This window comes from Choristoneura fumiferana, chromosome 21, assembly GCF_025370935.1.
Source record: "Choristoneura fumiferana chromosome 21, NRCan_CFum_1, whole genome shotgun sequence".
NCBI lineage: Eukaryota > Metazoa > Arthropoda > Insecta > Lepidoptera > Tortricidae > Choristoneura > Choristoneura fumiferana.
The window spans coordinates 7,391,930-7,410,942 of NC_133492.1; the positions used below are offsets into that span (position 1 = coordinate 7,391,930).

The 19,013-nt window shown below is 35.4% G+C and overlaps 2 protein-coding genes across 2 annotated transcripts in view; both read right to left on the reverse strand.

Moving 5' to 3' along the window:
• LOC141439587 (sodium channel protein para-like) overlaps positions 1–19,013 on the reverse strand; it is an 88,784-nt gene that overhangs the window by 49,545 nt on the left and 20,226 nt on the right.
• Positions 5,329–7,143, reverse strand: LOC141439894 (cytochrome P450 6B5-like). Its single transcript, XM_074104322.1, has one exon. The coding sequence runs from the start codon at positions 7,082–7,084 to the stop codon at positions 5,567–5,569; it is 1,518 nt and encodes a 505-aa protein (XP_073960423.1). The 5' UTR covers positions 7,085–7,143; the 3' UTR covers positions 5,329–5,566.

Genomic DNA, 19,013 nt, shown 5'->3' on the forward strand with positions numbered 1-19,013 from the left:
AATTCGTATATTAGTATATAGTATATATAGTATAGATACTGAACGGCAAAAAATCTGGCCATGAAATATATGCAGTAATAGGCAATTTTGTATGTAGAGTGGGCCAAATTTTGTGCCCCTGTGTATAATAGGTACCTAACGTGTCCGTATAAACAAATTGACGTTCCAAATTAGAAAAGTGACCAATTCTGTGCACTATTACATTGAACAGGTCCTTTTCAGCTATAATCCTTTCGGGTTTTTTTCTTCTGATTTAATATTTCGGTGGTTGAAAATCACCATTGAAATTGACCTAAGCATCATTTTGTGAATTTGAAACATATTACCGACGGAGAAAAATTCACCGATTTCGAACAAATATAACTCAATATCTCCAAAAATGACGATTGAATCAATTGATTAGTCTTTCAACCGTCAATGAAATTTTTCAATATTTTGTTTCAACAACAGAAGTAAGTAAAAAAATAAGACCTTACTGTTAGGTAAACGGAAACATTGAACACGCGATAAAAATGAGACGGCAGAATGTGATTACACTTTGGTGGTATTATCATTCATACGCGTGACTGGCAAATTGTTTGGTTTTACTCACAATACTTAAATAAGTTGTCATCCGGCGTTTTCTTGCAAGACTTCGATGATTCAGCATGTACTTCAATGATGCTGAGAAAACAGCCGATTATTATCACATATTTTTTTATTTATTGGATATGTAGACTTTTCTAATTGATATCACATGGCCATCGTTCATTCTTATCAAATTTAACACAATAATTACTTGGAAACTCTCCTTGATTAGATTTAAAGGTAGATACAGCATCAGCATTGATAGAGTTCAAGAGAATCTGCAGTGGTTGGCAAAGTCGAGATGCTATAAAATTATAATGATCTCAATGATGATGATGATGTATCAGTTCTTATGCAATAAGGTTTGCATGGCTAGAGAAATGTCCCAGCTGGAACATTTATGACCTCTAAATCGCCACCTTTAACTTCAATATTTTTTTTAACTAAAGAGATTAAAGTCACATTGCTTTCGACCATGTTAATACTTTTGGGTTATTTCAGACCTAAATTTTCAGACATTATAACGCGGAGCCTTTAAAAGAACACACCCATAAATAATAACTATATAAACCAATCCTAAAAATGAATGAAACAATATCTCCGTTGTCTATTTAGAATGATCTGGGCTGCATTATCTGCCCGAGAGTCTGGAAGCTATTCACGGCCGGCGGCGGCGAGTCTGTTGTTTCCCGCATTTGACTGAACGCGAAACGAGCCACAGTGACAACGTAAAGCCACTATCTGGAAGATTTCAATAGACGCTGAGTGGCTGAAAGCGAGATGGAATATGAAAAAGTACCAGCTATATTAGGACTTTCTTGAAAAGTAAAATATCTCTGATGAGGGGACAAAGATGATTTGATTTCTTTACTTTAAAAAGAATTGATTTGCATTTAAATATAAAATTATCATATTTTTTATAGTAACAAAAACAAAACAAAAAGAACTAACCTAAGACAACTCAACTAAATATGAACCTAACATTAAAGTTATAAAAAGAAAACCCTTCTAAAAGATCTGCCTGTGGCAAGGTTCCCATGACACTGGCGGCATTGTCCCTTTGGAATGCAAGAGAGATCTGCTGGGATAGGTACGCGTCAGCTCTTGACAACCGAAATGACCGGGATGACAGGGCCCTTACAAAAAAAATTAAAGTCAATTGCAAAGCCTATTTCGTTCGATGATGTAAGTAGTTACCTAATTTTGGTCTTTGTCGATTTGTAATATCGTGTTACGATTACGACTCTATATAAACAGCATCCAGTAATGTTTAGTATTGTTATTGAATAAAGTAACTTTAGATTATGTGCTCGTCTATTTCAAACAGTTCAGAGACCTGTAATAAACATCGTTGGTGAAGTCTGTTTATAATTCCGAGTTAGAGGCAACAGTAGTCGCGGGGTGAACAAACTCTGGATCGATACCTACCGCGGACCAAGCGCCTCGGGAAAATCGTCCGATGCAAATACTCGTGAACGATATGACGAGAGAAATGAAACTATTTGCCTCTTTGAACATGAAACTACCGTGAGACTCACTCATATTTAGTAAAATAAACCCGCATAATTCACGTCTTAAATAGAGTTTAGCTCGACATGATTCGGGCTTATTTGTAGCCCTTCCTCTGCTCGACGAAACTACTACCGGCACACAACTACCCACGTTTCCATCGTCAGTTTTGCTATTACCGTCAAATGTAGGGTAGCACAGAGCACTAATAACAGCCCTCCGTAAAGGTAGGTTCACACCACTCGTTGACACAGACACAGTACGAGTATTCAACACGCTTTCCAACTCGGTGGTACCGACAAGCCACTTACCGGTTAATTTAAGACGTGTGTTATCCGGAATTCACCTGTGTCAATGTTAACTAATCAACCATTGACGAGTCAGCACTTTCCGATACACAATATTGGGAAGAATATAGAATAAGAATGGTTAATAGCTGACTAGAGTTTACCCGCGGCTTCGCACGCCTAAACTATTCGATCTGGTACAATTGAAATTCTGGGATTTTATAAAATTCCCCTAGGAATTCCCAAAATTTATGTCGTGGTCTTCATTGGGATTGTGTTGAGAACAACTGTCCAAAGACTCTAAGCCCACCGGTTGTTATTTCGAGATTTTATCCCTATCCCGTGGCGATATGAGGATAAAAAGTAGCCTATATGTTATTCCAGATGTCCAGCTATCTATATATACTAAATTTTAAGTGACGATAGTTACAGATTCCGCTATATAACTTACTATCTTTTGCCCGCGACTTCGTCCAAGTTTACTTTAGTTATCAGGGCATATGTTTTAATTAACCCCCGTTATAATTGTGATATTTGTATCTGTGTGCATAGCGAAGTACACGAAGTAAACGATAGGTAACAGTTTACTAAATTACTTCGCTATAAACCACATTTTTTACCAGTTTTGAAGCCAGTTCATGAAAAGTTTTATGCAAAGCACGAGAGTAAATTAATTATCTCGTGTGTTTCCGGCGAAAACCGAATCTTACTTTAGAACCCGAAGTATATATAATCGAAATTGCACTGTACATAATATTTTGTAAATTAAGTAAAAGATAAATAAGAACGGATAATGTCGGATAATCACACAAAAATTACGCTTATATACTCAGCGGCAAAAAATTTGGCCCACCCTTCATACAAAATTACCAATTCTGCATAAATTTGAGGGCCAGATTTTTTGCCGCTCAGTATATTAATATTATTGATTTTATTATGCACAACCCGATGAGTAATTTTCAAGTTAGGTACCTACTGTATAATTATTTGCAAATTTATTTCAAACATCATTTTAAATATCAATTTCATTTCCACATTTTAGGTGTACATTTTGTATGAAAAACCCCCCTCCCCTATTGAAGTCGCCAACACCTTACGGATCATTTTAAATTGTGACCAGCCATATTTTTAGTCTAGAAATAAGGAAGTCTCATAAAAACTCCCCTCTTACAAGTCGAAAGGTACTTCTTCTTTCTTTATCTTTGCCTACGCAGATCATTTTTATTTTTAATAAGGACCCTGTAAGCATACCAATTTTCATAATGCTATAAGTCCAGAAATGAGAAAATTTCCATACAAACTTTACCCCCCATTTTACCTCTTTAGGGGTAATTTTATCCATTTCACCTACACAGATAATTTTTAATTCTAATTGAGAACTTGTATACCTATTTTCATACTTCTAAGTCCAGAAATGAGAAAATTCCATATAAACTTCACCCCTATTAGGGGATGAATTTCTAAAAATCCTTTCTTAGTGCTCACTTACATTATAAAAAGAACTCCTGTACCAAATTTCAAGTTTCTAGGCGGCCCAATGGTTTGGGCTGTGCGTTGATTATATATATATAGATTAATACTCGTAGAATCACTCATAAAATAGTAACTACCTAGACTAGAGCTATTCTTGCTCGTGGTTATTGGAATAACATAGACTAGCCATGGCTTCGCTCGCGTTAAACATAAGAGAAGTTGTTTTTTTGCAACGATTTAATTTTTAGGAATTCTCACAGGATTTTTGTAATATCCTAGCTAGAGTTTCAATTCCAATTGCTCCGGCATTTGCATTGAAATGTCTCTCATGTCATGTCTCTAAAATTACCATTTGAAATTTTAATCCTGATCTCATGAGAATATCAGGATAAAATGTAGCTTAATATATTCATCCAGACATCTACTAGTAGCTAGCTATCGGTGTATTACTGTCTTCTAAATCTGTTCAGCCGTTTTAACCTGAACAAATAACAAATACTCCTATGCATTCATATGATACTCACAAACTTTCGCATTTATAATATGAGCATGATTATCGCAAATTATTTGAAGAACTTTGCTGGAGTTTTTCGTATTTTTTTTTTTATTTTTTTTTATTATTTACCAGAAAAATAACAACCGTGTAAGATTGAATATACCTACCTATACAATGAGACAATGATATGTATCTACCTAAAATATTGACAAACTATCATCAACATCCCAGCCTATACGTCCCACCGCTGGGCACAGGCCTCCTCCCAGAATGAGAGGGCTAATATATAAATAAGGATATTTTTAGTTATTTTTTATTAATGTATTGTATTTCCTCATTTATTATTTACAAAAAAATATACAAAGAAGCATTCTAAAAATAGTACGCATGTGACGCGTAGCGACTTGTGACACGGAATCTATACAAAATATACACACGTTTTGTTAACTTTTTATTTTACCTTTAATTTTACTTTAAATTTTTGTTTTCCACTTGCAAGGACCTCGAGCTAGATTAAAAAATTAAACTTGGTTTAAACATTGAGTTCTATACAAAGTGGCCTAATGGCCATGGTATTAATGGATGATTAATATCATCCATACATATAAAGATATCGTAATCTAACCAATATACTTAGTAAATAAAAAAGTTCGTGTGTCTCTACGTAAGCACCTACTCTTTCAGGCAAAAGTTTTTTTACGTTTGAAATTTACCACGAGCTTTACGGTGAAGGAAAACATCGTAAGGAAACCTGCACAAACCTGCGACGCAATTCAATGCTGTGTGTGAAGTTTCCAATGGAGGCCTGTATCCTGTGGGTCGTATTGGCTGGGATGATGATATAGACCAGGGTTTCTCAAACTTCTGGCTCCACGTACCCCTGTTAAAGCTTCTAGACGACAGCGAACCCCTACCTCCCAATAATTTACAACAGTAGTAGCCACTGTTGCACTACCTTCTGTTAATTTCCTGTGATAATATGTGACAGAAGATGTGTATGGTGCTGTTTCTGTTTATTTTGTTTGATTAAACAGAGGCGTTACAGGTATCGTCACTACTCTGAAAAAAACTCGTATCTTATCGTATCGTTGACCCTTGAAATAATGGTCTTAAACTATCAATTTTGTACTAGATATGAGCTTTTTAAAAGTACTGACGATATGTCACATAAAATAACACTTAAACAAGCTCTTAATCTAAGTTAAGCTTACACTGATTCGGTTTTTTATTTGATTTACGTTCTAGGCACAAGATTCATTTTAAATCCTCCAAGAGGCGACAGGACAACTCGCTGAGCATTGTAGACAAAGTCCCTGCGCGTGTGCGCTGTGGGCTCCAATCGGAATTTCTGCAGCAATTTCACTACGCATACACGACTCTGCACCTTAGCGAACCGCATGCCGATGCAATTCCTAGGGCCAATCCCGAACGGCAAGTACACGGCCGAATGCCTGTTCGCCGAATTTAAAGCATTAAACCTCTCTGGATCAAACTTAGTAGGATTTGGCCAGTATTTTTCATCATTATGTATGCCATTCACTGACACCAGAATAGTTTGTCCTTTCTTCAAAGTAATATCGGTTCCAGGAATTTCATAGTCCACAGTAACGTTTCGCTGAAGTGGATCTACAATTGGATACATTCGAAGAGTCTCATCAAAAACGTTTTCTAAATACGACATCTCTTTCAGAGCGTCGTATGTTATCTTATTATCATGTCGCTTAAGTACCTCTGTGATTTCTGCAGCTACTTTCTCCTGAATGTCAGGGTTCAATGCAAGCTGATACAACATGAAGATCATGGTAGTGGCACTGGTTTCGTACCCCGCCACGTAGAACACAAATGCTTGTGCGGCAATCAAACTTTCCGTCAACTCTAAGGTTCTTTCTTTTTCGTCCTCAGTTCTTTTGGTTCCATGCAATTGTTTGATTTGTCTCATTTCTAGAATCAAATCCATGAAGTCTTTTCTATTTGTTGGCATCCCATTTCTAGCAGTTATAATTTGGTCAACCAAGCCAAAGAAAAATGATTTAACTTCAGCCGGAAATAGAGAGCCCCCGAATTTTTTTAAAATCCCAGGCATCATCATATCCAACTCATGGGCAAAATTGGTACTGAATACTTTTTTGTCGATCCTTTTCATTGTTTCTAGTGTCTCGCTCTCTTTCGTCGTGTCTATGTCCAAGCCGAAAGCGCAAGCCGCAATGGTCGTCATAGTAAACTTCTGAACAAGTTGATACATTTCTTGTTCGGGATGCTTTTGCGAAATTTGTTCAACGTGGTCGATGAAGTTGTCAGCTCTCTCAGTAATCAAATAGAGCATGTTCTTTAATTTGCCAGAAGTAAAAAGCGGAGTGAACTTGTTTCTTAAAATCCTCCAAGTGTCAGCGTCGGCATGAAATAGGTTGGCCCCCAAGCCTTCTTTGCTAAATTCAATTCCACGGTCAACAAAAAAGTCAAAATCTTTGATCATGATTTGTTTTATGATATCCGGGTCTCGGATCAACAGGTTTGGTGTAGTCATCCTGTATACTCCGACAACTTTTTCATTTGGAAATTGATCGTATATCTTCTTCATCACAACCATTATGGGAGCTCTTCTCAAAGTCGACTCCATAATGTTGCCGAACAAAGGAACAGGTGTAGGTCCCGCAACATTGCGGTCTTTCCAATAGGAGAGAGTTCTCGTGAAAAAATGATATAAGCCATAGGCAATGGTTACCAATCCCACGAATATATACGAGACAGTCATTTTAGTGACACTATTGACTTGAACACTTTTATTGTACTGTTGTAGTTTGATTGCTGCCTGCTTATTTATACAATTATGTGTTTATATAGCGTGATGATGACAAAACGGCTTCTTGCTTTGTTGACAGTAATTTAAGTTGAAAACAAACTAATTAACTGTTTGTTTAAGGTTAAATCATAATTAGGAATTAAATAAGCATGATTTGCAGGAATATAAAATTAGTGATAATAGTTATTTGTGCAACAAGAGAGCAAAATTGATTTTTGTTGCGAGTGTTGATTTTGAATCCCGAGTAAGCGAAGGATTCTATAATTGAATCACGAGCGTCAGCGAGTGATTCTAGTTTAAAATCCTGAGAACAGCAAGGGATTCAAACACACGAGATGCAAAAAAACTTTGGTATCGTGTGACACATACAATTTTTCACCTCAGCAGCGAGAACATAATATAAATGTAACATAAGAATAAAATCACATATACCTACTTACCTGTTTACAAAACAAACACATTTTTTTTAAATAGAATCCGATTATTAAGAAACAAATATAATAATAACATTTAAACCATAAAAAAGTGTCCAGTAGATACAATACAAATCTCATACTCATAACAAGCATTGTAAGAACTTCTTGTACTAATGTCACACTTATTTTTTAATACTGCAAAAAGCCTCATCTTGGAAAGGTTGAATAATAAACGTATAATTTATTATAAATGTTATTGAAACCTTTAAATATGAATTTTATTAAGATTTACAAATTATATATCATAAACATAAATAGATTTGTTAAAAATTCATTCAATTTAACAAATATTTATTCCAACTGTAGAGGCAGTATACGGAATTCTTTTATAAAAAAAAAAACAAGAGAAGCGGCTTTCGTGCAACGAGGTTGCATACTTTATTAAAAGATCGGGAAAATTTACATTTTGGAAATATTTCGTTGTCATGTAATTTATTAGGTATATTTTTGATACCAAAAATTCAATTTAAGATATGTAATCAACACATTTGATCTTATCTCTCGCTTTTTTCGTGTTGAAATGACAGATAAAAGTAAAGTTCAAATCCTCTTTGGTTAAAATATTTGGAATTCAGTGAGTAGACCCAACACTGTACTCAGCATTTAAAAAAATAATTAAAAAGTTACTTTGTCTCACGGAGTGAGCAAAATGCGATTTTGCTCACTGATTTCTCATAGCAAAACCTGCCTGTTTGAGGTGCTGAGGTGAAAAATATTTTATAACGTTTTTTATTACATCAAATAATGTCAAATTAAGAGTTATGTTATGAGTTACAAATTCAGTTAGTTAACACCGATTGATTTTGTAGAGCGAAGGAATCATCTGAAAAAAAATCACACAGTCAATCGATTTTCAATTTTATATTATTAGGTCAGTCAGGTAGATTGGAGGGTAAATAAAAAGAATGACTGTAAAACCCATGTTCTTACCTAACTGTCAGGAATAGGGAATCACAATTAACTGGGCCGATTTAAATTAAATTTGGTAAGTATAATCCCTGGAAGAATATAGGATAGTTTTTATCCCGAAATTGACATAATGGCTACAGGAAAAATGTGTTAAGGAGTACTTGACATAGCTAATCATTATAATTATTATTAATTTTAGCTAGTAGGTCTACAGTTAATTGATAGTAAGAATAGAACATTGTGACATAGGCAATTTAATAATATATTACCTATCATAAAAACACATATTATATGGATTTTAATATTGTATAATTACATAAAATATTTGCACACTTGCATGCAGGTTGAATACGCAAGTACCAATTTTAAATTAAGATCTTATCTTGTTACCATATTCTGGCAAAACCTCCTAACGCCGAAGTCAAATTTTTTGATACATGAACATCAAACTTTATGTCATTTATGATAGAGTTTGATGTTCAAATGACAATAAGTCCTTTATAAAGGACTCTAGCGTTAGGAGGTAAGATATTTTTATTTTCAAAGTCAAAGTCAAAATATCTTTATTCAATTTAGGCTATAACAAGCACTTATGAATGTCAAAAAAATCTACCACCGGTTCGGAAGAAACTCAACGAGATATATTTTTTAAACAGATTTACAATATTATTAAATGATATCTATACATCACAAGTATTTAACACAGCTTTATTTTTAACACAGTAGGTTCGGTATTTGATTTTTGATTTTGAAAAATTGCATAATTCCCCGGGGATAGCGATGAACGTATTTTACGCGGACAGAGTCGCAGGCAACAGCTTTTTAGGGTTCCGTAGTCAACTAGGAATCCTTATAGTTTCGCCATGTTTGTCCGTCTGTCTGTCTGTCGGTCCGCGGCTAAGCCGTTAGTACTAGAAATCAGTAATTTGGCATGAATATACATATCAGTCACGCCGACAAAGTGGTAAAATAAAAAAAAACTATTTTTATATAGCAATATGACCGTTACCCTTGGGCAACCGCAACACGAGGGACGGAGGGAGGTCGCTACGGAGAAGGAGTACTTTACTGCACCCAAACTAACCTAACAATGTGTTAAAATACACCGTGTGCACTTTAAGAACCCTCCACTTTAATACACGTAGCATCTACAGTCCCCAAGTTTCCTTAATTATTAGGTATTAAATGAAGTTGCAAAATATACCACCCAGTTAAAGTAACGTATAAGTTATTATCTCACAATACTATGTTATTACGTTTGCTTTGCATGTCAACATTTTAAGAAAAACTCTTTGTCATGCTTGTTTAGGCAAACTTATCTTACTTGTAGATACCTTAATCTTTGCCTTTGACTGTATATGTTATGACTACACAAAAACCTTTCGACTTTTATAATTTCGACTTTAATAAATAAGCAATAAATAAGCAATGAATTGCTAAAAATAAATAAGCAATGAATTGCTATTTTTAATCGCGTGAATCCACAATTTATGTGTGAGAATAAATGAATGAAGAGAGAAAGTGTCCTTGTTTCCCAGTTTGTTTATATGCAGCTTTTAATTTATAATTACGGTATTAATATATAAGTGTGATTTTAATAGTTAGACAGGTATTTAATTTCTGCTATTACCTACTGTTTTCGCGCGGACTATAGCTATTGTACCATCAGCCAAATAAGTGGTCTATCAATTTTTAAACAAGTTCCTATCAAATGAATATGTCATTAAAGTCGAACTTTCAAGATGACAGACACGTCTATTGGCAATATTATTTTGTGACATGCAAACGGTTAGGTATCAAACTTAGGGTGGTAGACCACATATTTGGCTGATGGTAGGTACGTCTAATAAACAAATAAACGCAAAAAAGTTGATAGGTATTCAAGTCCATTAGAGCACGATTATAATATTTTCTGTAGCTTATAAATGTTATGTCCAACAGTTGACGTACTAAGACTACTTACTCGTAATATGATGATGGTGAGTGTATTCAAAAAGAGATCTTGGTAATCCATCATTTTAACGAAAATTGTTTCATCGATTACCGTTTCCCATAACACTATACGCAGAATTTTGTTATCACTTAGGAATCATTTATCGAACTTCCTTTCATCGCTTAAACAATTGCTCGATTTACCTTTTACGCAAGAATCAACTCATCGAATTTTACTTCATAATTTTATATGTATATCGTCATAGTCTTTCATCGAATCGCTTTTACTATGATTTTGGTTCATCGTAAGTTTCAGTTCCTAAAATTCTCATAACACAGAAAATCGTTTTACCAGTGTTACTACACTTGATAATACGTTTCATCGAAACACTCTAATTTATTATTAGATGGTATAATATCATGCGTGCTAAATGCAAAAAAAATAATTTGTGCGGGCGAGCGAAGCGAGCGAGCAAGACGGTTCGGAGTAGAAGCGACTCGGATAGGTTAGGTTCAGAAGGCCTAGGTTAGCCTTCGATGTTAGGTTTTTTTTTATACAAGCCCGGATAATATTGCATCACAAATGATCTTTGCTGTTGGATTCTTAAATAGAGGGTAATTGTGTATTATCTTACGACTGACCGCAATATCTTCTCTAAACGTGCTGCAATAATAACAAATGCATCGTTCGATGAAACGTGACCGCGATGAAACGTTGTTCGTGGCAATAATAACATATAGGACGTACCGTCTGTGAATCATGTTTCAATAATTTGATACTATTAACAACTGATAATTCTATCACAGGTTAATTCGATGAACCGTTACGCTACGGTTTGAGACAGATCCGAAACGATTTGCGATGAAAAGTTGTTTGATTATATAAAAAGTAATGAATTGAAGATTAAGTAATTAGAAAAAAAAAACTAAATTCTTAGAATAGTTTTCGATGAATTGAAAATCGACGTAACAAATTTATATAAGTAATGTAGCTACCCGATCTCAAGACGTGCAAGTTTCAAGTTTTTGTTGTGCTTGCGAACGAAGTTGGTATGAGTATGACACACAATAGGGGCGAAAATTACATGGCGGAAATGCAGCATGATCTGCCGCGAAATTTCGATTATTGCCCAATCGAATTCGGTGATACCTACCTACGCTAAAACACGACATAATTTTGGTGTAAGTATTTGAAACAGCAATGCAGGCGTGATCGCTCCGAAAATCGGTCGCGTAATTTCGGCAGTGTGCTTAGACCCTTTCATAATAGGCGACAGGAGAGCGCAAATACAAATCAACAATGCAAAATGAAGACGTATATCGAGATAGTAATCGTCGTATCAGTGAGATAAAGGTTATTATTGTCCTCGCAGGCTCGTTTGACCTAGTTCTGCGTCTACGCGTGGGAAGTTCCGCTCGAGCCTGTACGAAATTCAAAGTTCGTATGGTACCATCCTTTTCTCTCTCGTATTAAGTAATATTAAAAGCAATTTTTCAGGATAAAAACTATCCTATATCTTTTTTCGGGACTCAATCTATCTGTTTACCGAATTCCATCTAAATCGGTTCAGCGGTTAAGACGTGAAGAGGTAACAAACAAACAAACAGACTTACAAACCGCAGAATTCATTTATCGCTCTCCCGCGGTAACTATGCAAATTTCCGGGAAAACTATCCTATGTCCTTCTCCGGGACTCAAACTATATATATACCGAATTTCATCTAAATCGATTCAGTTATTTAGACGTGATGAAGTAACAAACAAAAAGCAGACTACCAAACTGTCGCATTTATAAATTAAGTGAGATAGTGGGATCAATCATTAATAGTGTAAGTGTACTTTACTTTCAAGTCACTTACATATCTACTAGACAGTCAGATTGTTAATAATAAACAATGCCAATATAGTATAAGATGGCGGATCGATTACTTTTAAATCAAACGTACTGCGGCCCGCAATCGAACACAAGTTACATAATTTTCGAGTACCTACTGAGAATAACCAAAATAGCACGACACATGTGGTTTGATTGGCCCGTGTTGTTTGTTTTAAAACTCATTATCTTATCTTATTTACTAACTTCTTAACGAATAATAGTCGATTAAAAACCGGCCAAGAGCGTGTCGGACACACCCGAAATAGGGTTCCGTAGCCATTACGAAAAAATTAAGTAATATTTTGCATAGATTTCGTATTTTATACGCAATCTTCCATAGTTTAGGTATATTTTATAGCTTAGGCTGCTATTTACTCTTAAACTACTAATAATTCTCAAGCAAACTTAACCGTTATAGTTTTCCGTGAAAGTTTGGTATAATTACTACCATCCTGAATTTTTTCAAATTTTTCCACCTACCTGTTTAGATTTTAGAGGGGGGGGGACGCTCGATTTTAATGAAAATTTGCAGTTTAAAGTTGAATATTTCGCAAACAAATCGCTGAATCGAAAAATCGTCTTAGCAAACCCCTAATGGTTTTAAAAGACCTATCCAACGATACCCCACACAACAAGGTTGGATAAGAAAAAAAACAATCACCCCCACTTTAAGTCTATGGGAGGTACCCTAAAAAAAGTTTTTTTTTGTTTTTTATTGTACCATTTTGTCGGCATAGTTTACATATATATCCGTGCAAAAAGACAGACAGACAGACAGACATGGCGAAACTATAAGGTTTCCGTTCTTGCCATTTTGGCTCCGGAACCCTAAAAACGTAACATTGAACATTCGCTGCATATCACTACGGAAACTAAGGAATTGCTAACATTTGCATTTCTCCTTCTTCAATGTAAAATCATACTGTTACAAGCTCATAATATAGAAAATATCAATATCAATATATTTTTTACTGTTAAATAAATGAGTGCAATAACCACTGAACATGAAAAACCGACATAGCAGATATTAAAGAACTGAAATAGCTTTCCTGGTACAATAGGATACAACAGCTAAGTCCACGTACGTCTTTAAGTCGTATTGACGTCATAGTTAAAGCAACTTCAACAGTACGATATAGACTCTCTATATTATAGAGGTATTTAATTTCTGTAACGATTTTAATTTAATTCTTTTACGAGTAGATTCTACGAATTCTATAGGTTAGGCTAGGTTATATATTTTTTGTACATAGTCATATTTTTAAATGTTAAATGTATTGTGTTTTATTGCTTTTTGTTATAAATAAATATACCTACGATTCTACAAATGTAAAACTACCAAATATCTCAGCGGCCTAAATAACTGACTTATAAAATATAATTTGAACATATAAAATTATGTAACGCTAATTGGAAAGCTGAATAGCTATTAAATAGACTACCAACACCTCCGTGGATATATTAATAAATGCTTAATGCTTAGCAATGTAGAGTCAAAGTCAAAAGCAAGATTAAATTAACTGCGGAAAAACAAAAGCGGTAGGTGTACTTATACTACTTATAAAACTACTTAATCGATTTTAAAAATTCTTTCCCCTATTTGAGTAGAAAACTATATCATCACAGAGTGTAGGTACCTAATATAGATTGTATTTTATTACGGGAATGTGCAAAATTCCCGCGTAACTTAGACAAAGTTGCGGGCAATAGCTAGCTAATGTATAAAGGTAGTTGACATAATTTATTTAGTTTGCATCTCACGCATATTCTGTCTCGGATTTCCGGCTGGGAATTGTGAATATGTAATCAAACTCGGTCCTTTATGGCGTGTCGCTCGGCACCCCCGGAGGAGGTAACTGAGTCAGATTCGACCTGACAAACCAGATTGATAAACCTACAGAACACTTTGAACAAACATATGGAGGCGAACGTTGACTGTGTTTCTGAAATCTAAGGCACTCGTCTTTCATCAGGTGAAAATTTCAGTTGATTTTCTTTTGTACTTATTAATTTTGTTGTATTTGGGTTAAAACTAGGCAGAGTTAGTGTGTTTGAAATACCTACCCATTTAGTAAAGTCATGGATGGGTACAGCTTTAACATTGTTTAAATTTTCAACTCATAACATATATCGATGCATTCATTCATAAGCTTATGGGTGAGTAGGTAATTATTTACTAAGAATCAACCTTTATTATAATAGCTACGTCTATTCAAGAAATGTGTGTTCATGCAGTTCCTCCGCCTCCGCACTATAAAAAAACACACAAATCACACAAACCCATTGCATATGTTCGTATTGCATTGCCATATAATTCGTATGTATGTAAATAAGTTACCATTGATCGGGTTGACTTAAACGTACGGATATGTAAGTAGGACGACAATGCATGTACATGAAAAAAAAACTTAAATTTTGATACCTTCATAAATCTAATGTGATATGGACTTTTGTAAACTAAAACTAAAAACTAGACAGACTATGTTTGGCATATAATTTAATAGGTTAGCGTCAGCTTATGCGAAGTGCAATATTAAATTCAAATTAGGCAAAATATCCGGGACTATATTTCTCTCAAGCATGTCCAGTTTTTTTTTGTTACGTTTTGTTTTTGACCCTCTTGCACGTTAGGCGATGAGCAATGACAATAAAGTACCTATACGAGTCTTCCCATACGTTGTGGGTTGGTATCGAGCTTATTCTCACGTAAAAAATTGGCTCTAATTGAAACGTGGAGGCATTTTGACCCGAGGCCGTATTGTCTAATACACTAACGTCCGCGATCGCATTCAACAACTCTTTCTACCCTCTTCTAAAGTGATGAAAACAATTGTGATTATACGAGTAAGTGTGTTGGACAATATGGCCCAGCACTGACCGTCTGGTGTGTCAAGAATTGCACCCCCCCCCCCATCTCTTCCCGTGGGTGTCGTAAGAGGCCACTAAGGGATAAACCGGAGGATGGGCAGCAGCGTCCTCCGCAAACTATCTGGTATAACTGCGGTCGCCAACCCGCCTGCAAAGCGAGGCGACTAAGGCATTTTCCCCCAAAGTTACAAGAAGCAGAAGACCGGTCTGAGTGGAGAGCCTTGGGGAGGCCTAATTCCAGCAGTGGGTGTCTTTCCGCTGACATCAAAAATCAAATAAAAATATCTTTATTTCATATTTATAAGTAAGTAGATTTATCTGTTTTGTATCTTTTTGTTCTCGGTATGATTGTTAACATGTTTTTTCTTCTTAACGTTTAATCCTTTGTTTTTATCAAAAACGTGTATAGAGCCATGTTATTTTGTTATGAGGATTAAAGTTTCTATCTTTCAATCTACAGTACCTGGGACGTCCCTTTAGGCTAAAAAACCTGTGTTGGGACGCCCCGCTGACATGATGATGATGATGATGACAGCGCCGTTACCTTTTAGGAAGGCTGGCTCATACGTATTGTATACACGGCCTACGGTCGTGTCGGAGCGATCGTGCGGGATCGATCGGCAGCAACCCGGTCAACGTTTCGCTAGATAAGTAGCTCGCCGCGAATTGACCCGCGCCGCCGGTGGTAAACGGATCGATGCCGGAGTATACACTACTTTTGACGCTCCATCGTTTTTAATAAGTCCATAGTACTTGAGAAACTCCATTCTAATATGCGTTTTTAGGGTTCCGTAGTCCTATAAGGAACACTTAGTTTCGCCATGTACGTCCGCGGCTTAGCTTAGAGATTGCTGTGCTAGAAGCTGTATGTTTGCAAGTATAATATCTTCGATCATCAATTAGTACTATTTGTTGATTGAAGTATAATATACTTATTAAGCACGCCATATTAAGCATTTTATTTCTAGTCAAATCTAGAGTATATAATCGTATAATATAGTATAAAAAGAAACGATAACAATTAAGTATATAGATTAAAAAATATCCACCCTGATACATGAATCAGTTTGTTTAACTGTACATCGATAATTAGAATTTCTTGAACAAAATAAATAAATTGTCATTCTGCCCAAACATAATTAGCATGTGCATTTAAATATTTAACACTCTTTCTGTCAAGTGGACCCCTCGTTTGTTATGAACGTCAATGATTGGCGGGAAAACTGTTGTTGTTTGTTTTTTTTTTTAAATATGCCAGTGTCTAGTAGGTTTTGCCGTTGTACGGGAAAAAAATCTAGAAAACGAAATATGAGAGGTAATTTTTTTTTTATTCGACTGGATGGCAAACGAGCAAGTGGGTATCCTGATGGTGATGGCAGATGAAAGATGACAGCGCGATCGGCAGGAAAACTATTAGAACGTATGATGTAACTTTTGTGTAACTTTGATGTTTATTTTTCTAAGTGAAGTGGCCAGTTATTCGTGAAAGTCCAGACTTTGAAAGGCTATTAATTATCTCATTAACAGGGTGTTTTGACGCACCAAAGTTGATTCTCTAATTATCTTCAAAAAGTAAAATAAACTTTTAAATATTTTATACTTAAGTCTACTCCTAGAGGCGTGTTAATACTATCTGCTGTAAAAATATTGGCACCTAATTTGTTAGCACCTTAATATTTTGGCAATTATTGTTATGACTGATTTACAAAAAACTACTTTTCGCAGGGCAATATTGAATTCTTTATGCCAAATCATGCCAGTTATTTTCACTGAGTTCCTATGCTCGGATTAACTTGAAATCCGCAACACACCTCTACATTCGATTACAATTCAAGTATGTTTTTTATGTAAAACTTATTTTTAAATCGGCTTAAACTTGTCATGCTCTTTTCACATGACGTAACCTACCACAAGTCATAAAATATTCAATAATCGCCGGTATATTTATATCCGAAACTTATATTTACCTGCATTTAGAAACAACACGTGACCTTTAATGTGTGACCTTATTCGCTAATATACCTAATAATACATATATGTACCTACGTTGAATAAAACAGGTATAGTCGAAGGAACTGAACCACGTACCAGGGTGGAACCTTTGTGCTACTAGTGTCATGACATCTCATACATTTGCCAGAGAAATTGTAGCGAAATTGATTCTGTCTATTTTGACTCTACCTAAAATGTGTAACTATTTGTGTATTTGCACATGAATATACGTATCATACATACCTATCTTATATTCCATTATAATTCTCATGGGCACATTTTTGCTGGCATGGTAGAATATTCTATAACAGTTTCTAGGTTATCAAGTATAAGTACAGGACGCTAAAAAAATAATCGAAATGTCATCAAATTCAACTGCCTATTCATAAAAAAAATGTGAACACGAAAAGGAGGCGGTCGAAACGATCGATTATGCCCCAATCACAAAAAGCAGTACATCACAAAAAATAGTCCCGAAAAGCGGCCGCGCGAATCGACAGCTCTACGCGACACCGAGGCGCTCGGCAATCTCGATTATACACTATTTTCGTCTCGAGCTTTGTTTTAAGGCGCCTAGAGAGCCTCTCGTGTGCTATTGTGGCGTTCCGAGTGAAATCCCGCCTTAGCAACGTACTCCACGAGCCAGGCTATTTATGTAGATAACACCCACACTACTTTTTATTCCCGTGATATTAGATATCTCTATGATAGGATAGGATAGGATTTGTTTTACAGATTAATAGGCATACAAAGGCGTTATTTGGTTATAGATATTAACTGACTGTCTTTTACATCGGGTATGTTATCACGTGTTTCTTTTAGATATAATCCCAGGCAACAGAATAACGCTTACAAAATAATAACGGTAACTTCGAAAAGTTGAAAAATCTCCGACATTGTAATTGTAAAGTTTAAGCTGATTGTAATGAAACGTAGCTAGTAACAACCGTAAGAACACTCAATATCACGTAAAAAAATCGCATCGAAATTAGTGCATGCTACGAAGGCACTGACAGACAGACGTCATTATGTGTCAAACTTATAAAACTCCTCTTTTTGCGTCGGGGATTAATAAATACTCTTATTTAATAATAAGAGTATTTTTTAGACCACTCAGTTATAATGATTGCTATTTAAACGGGCACTGTTTTATATATTTTAGGTTTTCAGATTTCAAAAACTGCTCTAACAATTTTAATGTAATGATTGATCGATTTCTTCTCTGGCAAAACGCGTCTCCCCGATTTCGCAAACACCGAGCAATGCTCGGTCGCCCAACCACTAATAATAAAACGTTAAGATAACCTTGGACTAGTGCACTAACCGGGTAACCCAGGTTGACACCTTGTGGGCTTTAAGTACTTGATAATCCTTTTTACGTTATAATGTCTGACGAAGGTAGGAAACCCACGGAATAGAAGTAATACCCGTTATACTCGTATATTAGGACGCATGAAAGTAGGTATGTATGCAAATTTATTCGTTCATTTAACGTTTGGGTGTATTTGTGGTGCTAATTTTTGATATTTTCTTTTATTTACATGTAGTTGAAAATTTTTAGATTTCAAAGTCCCTTTTTAGGGTTCCGGAGCCAAAATGGCAAAAACGGAACCCTTATAGTTTCGCCATGTCTGTCTGTCTGTCTGTCTGTCTGTCCGTCCGCGGCTTTCCTCAGGGAATATCAATGCTAGAAAGCTGTAATTTTGCATGCATATATATGTAAACTATGCCGACAAAATGGTACAATAAAAAATTAAAAAAAGTTTTTTTAGGGTACCTCTCATAGACGTAAAGTGGGGGTGTTTTTTTTTTCATCCAACCCTATAA

Coding starts and splice junctions, on each gene's coding strand:
- LOC141439894 (XM_074104322.1), bottom strand. CDS start 7,084: ATGACTGTCTCGTATATATTCGTGGGATTGGTAACCATTGCCTATGGC.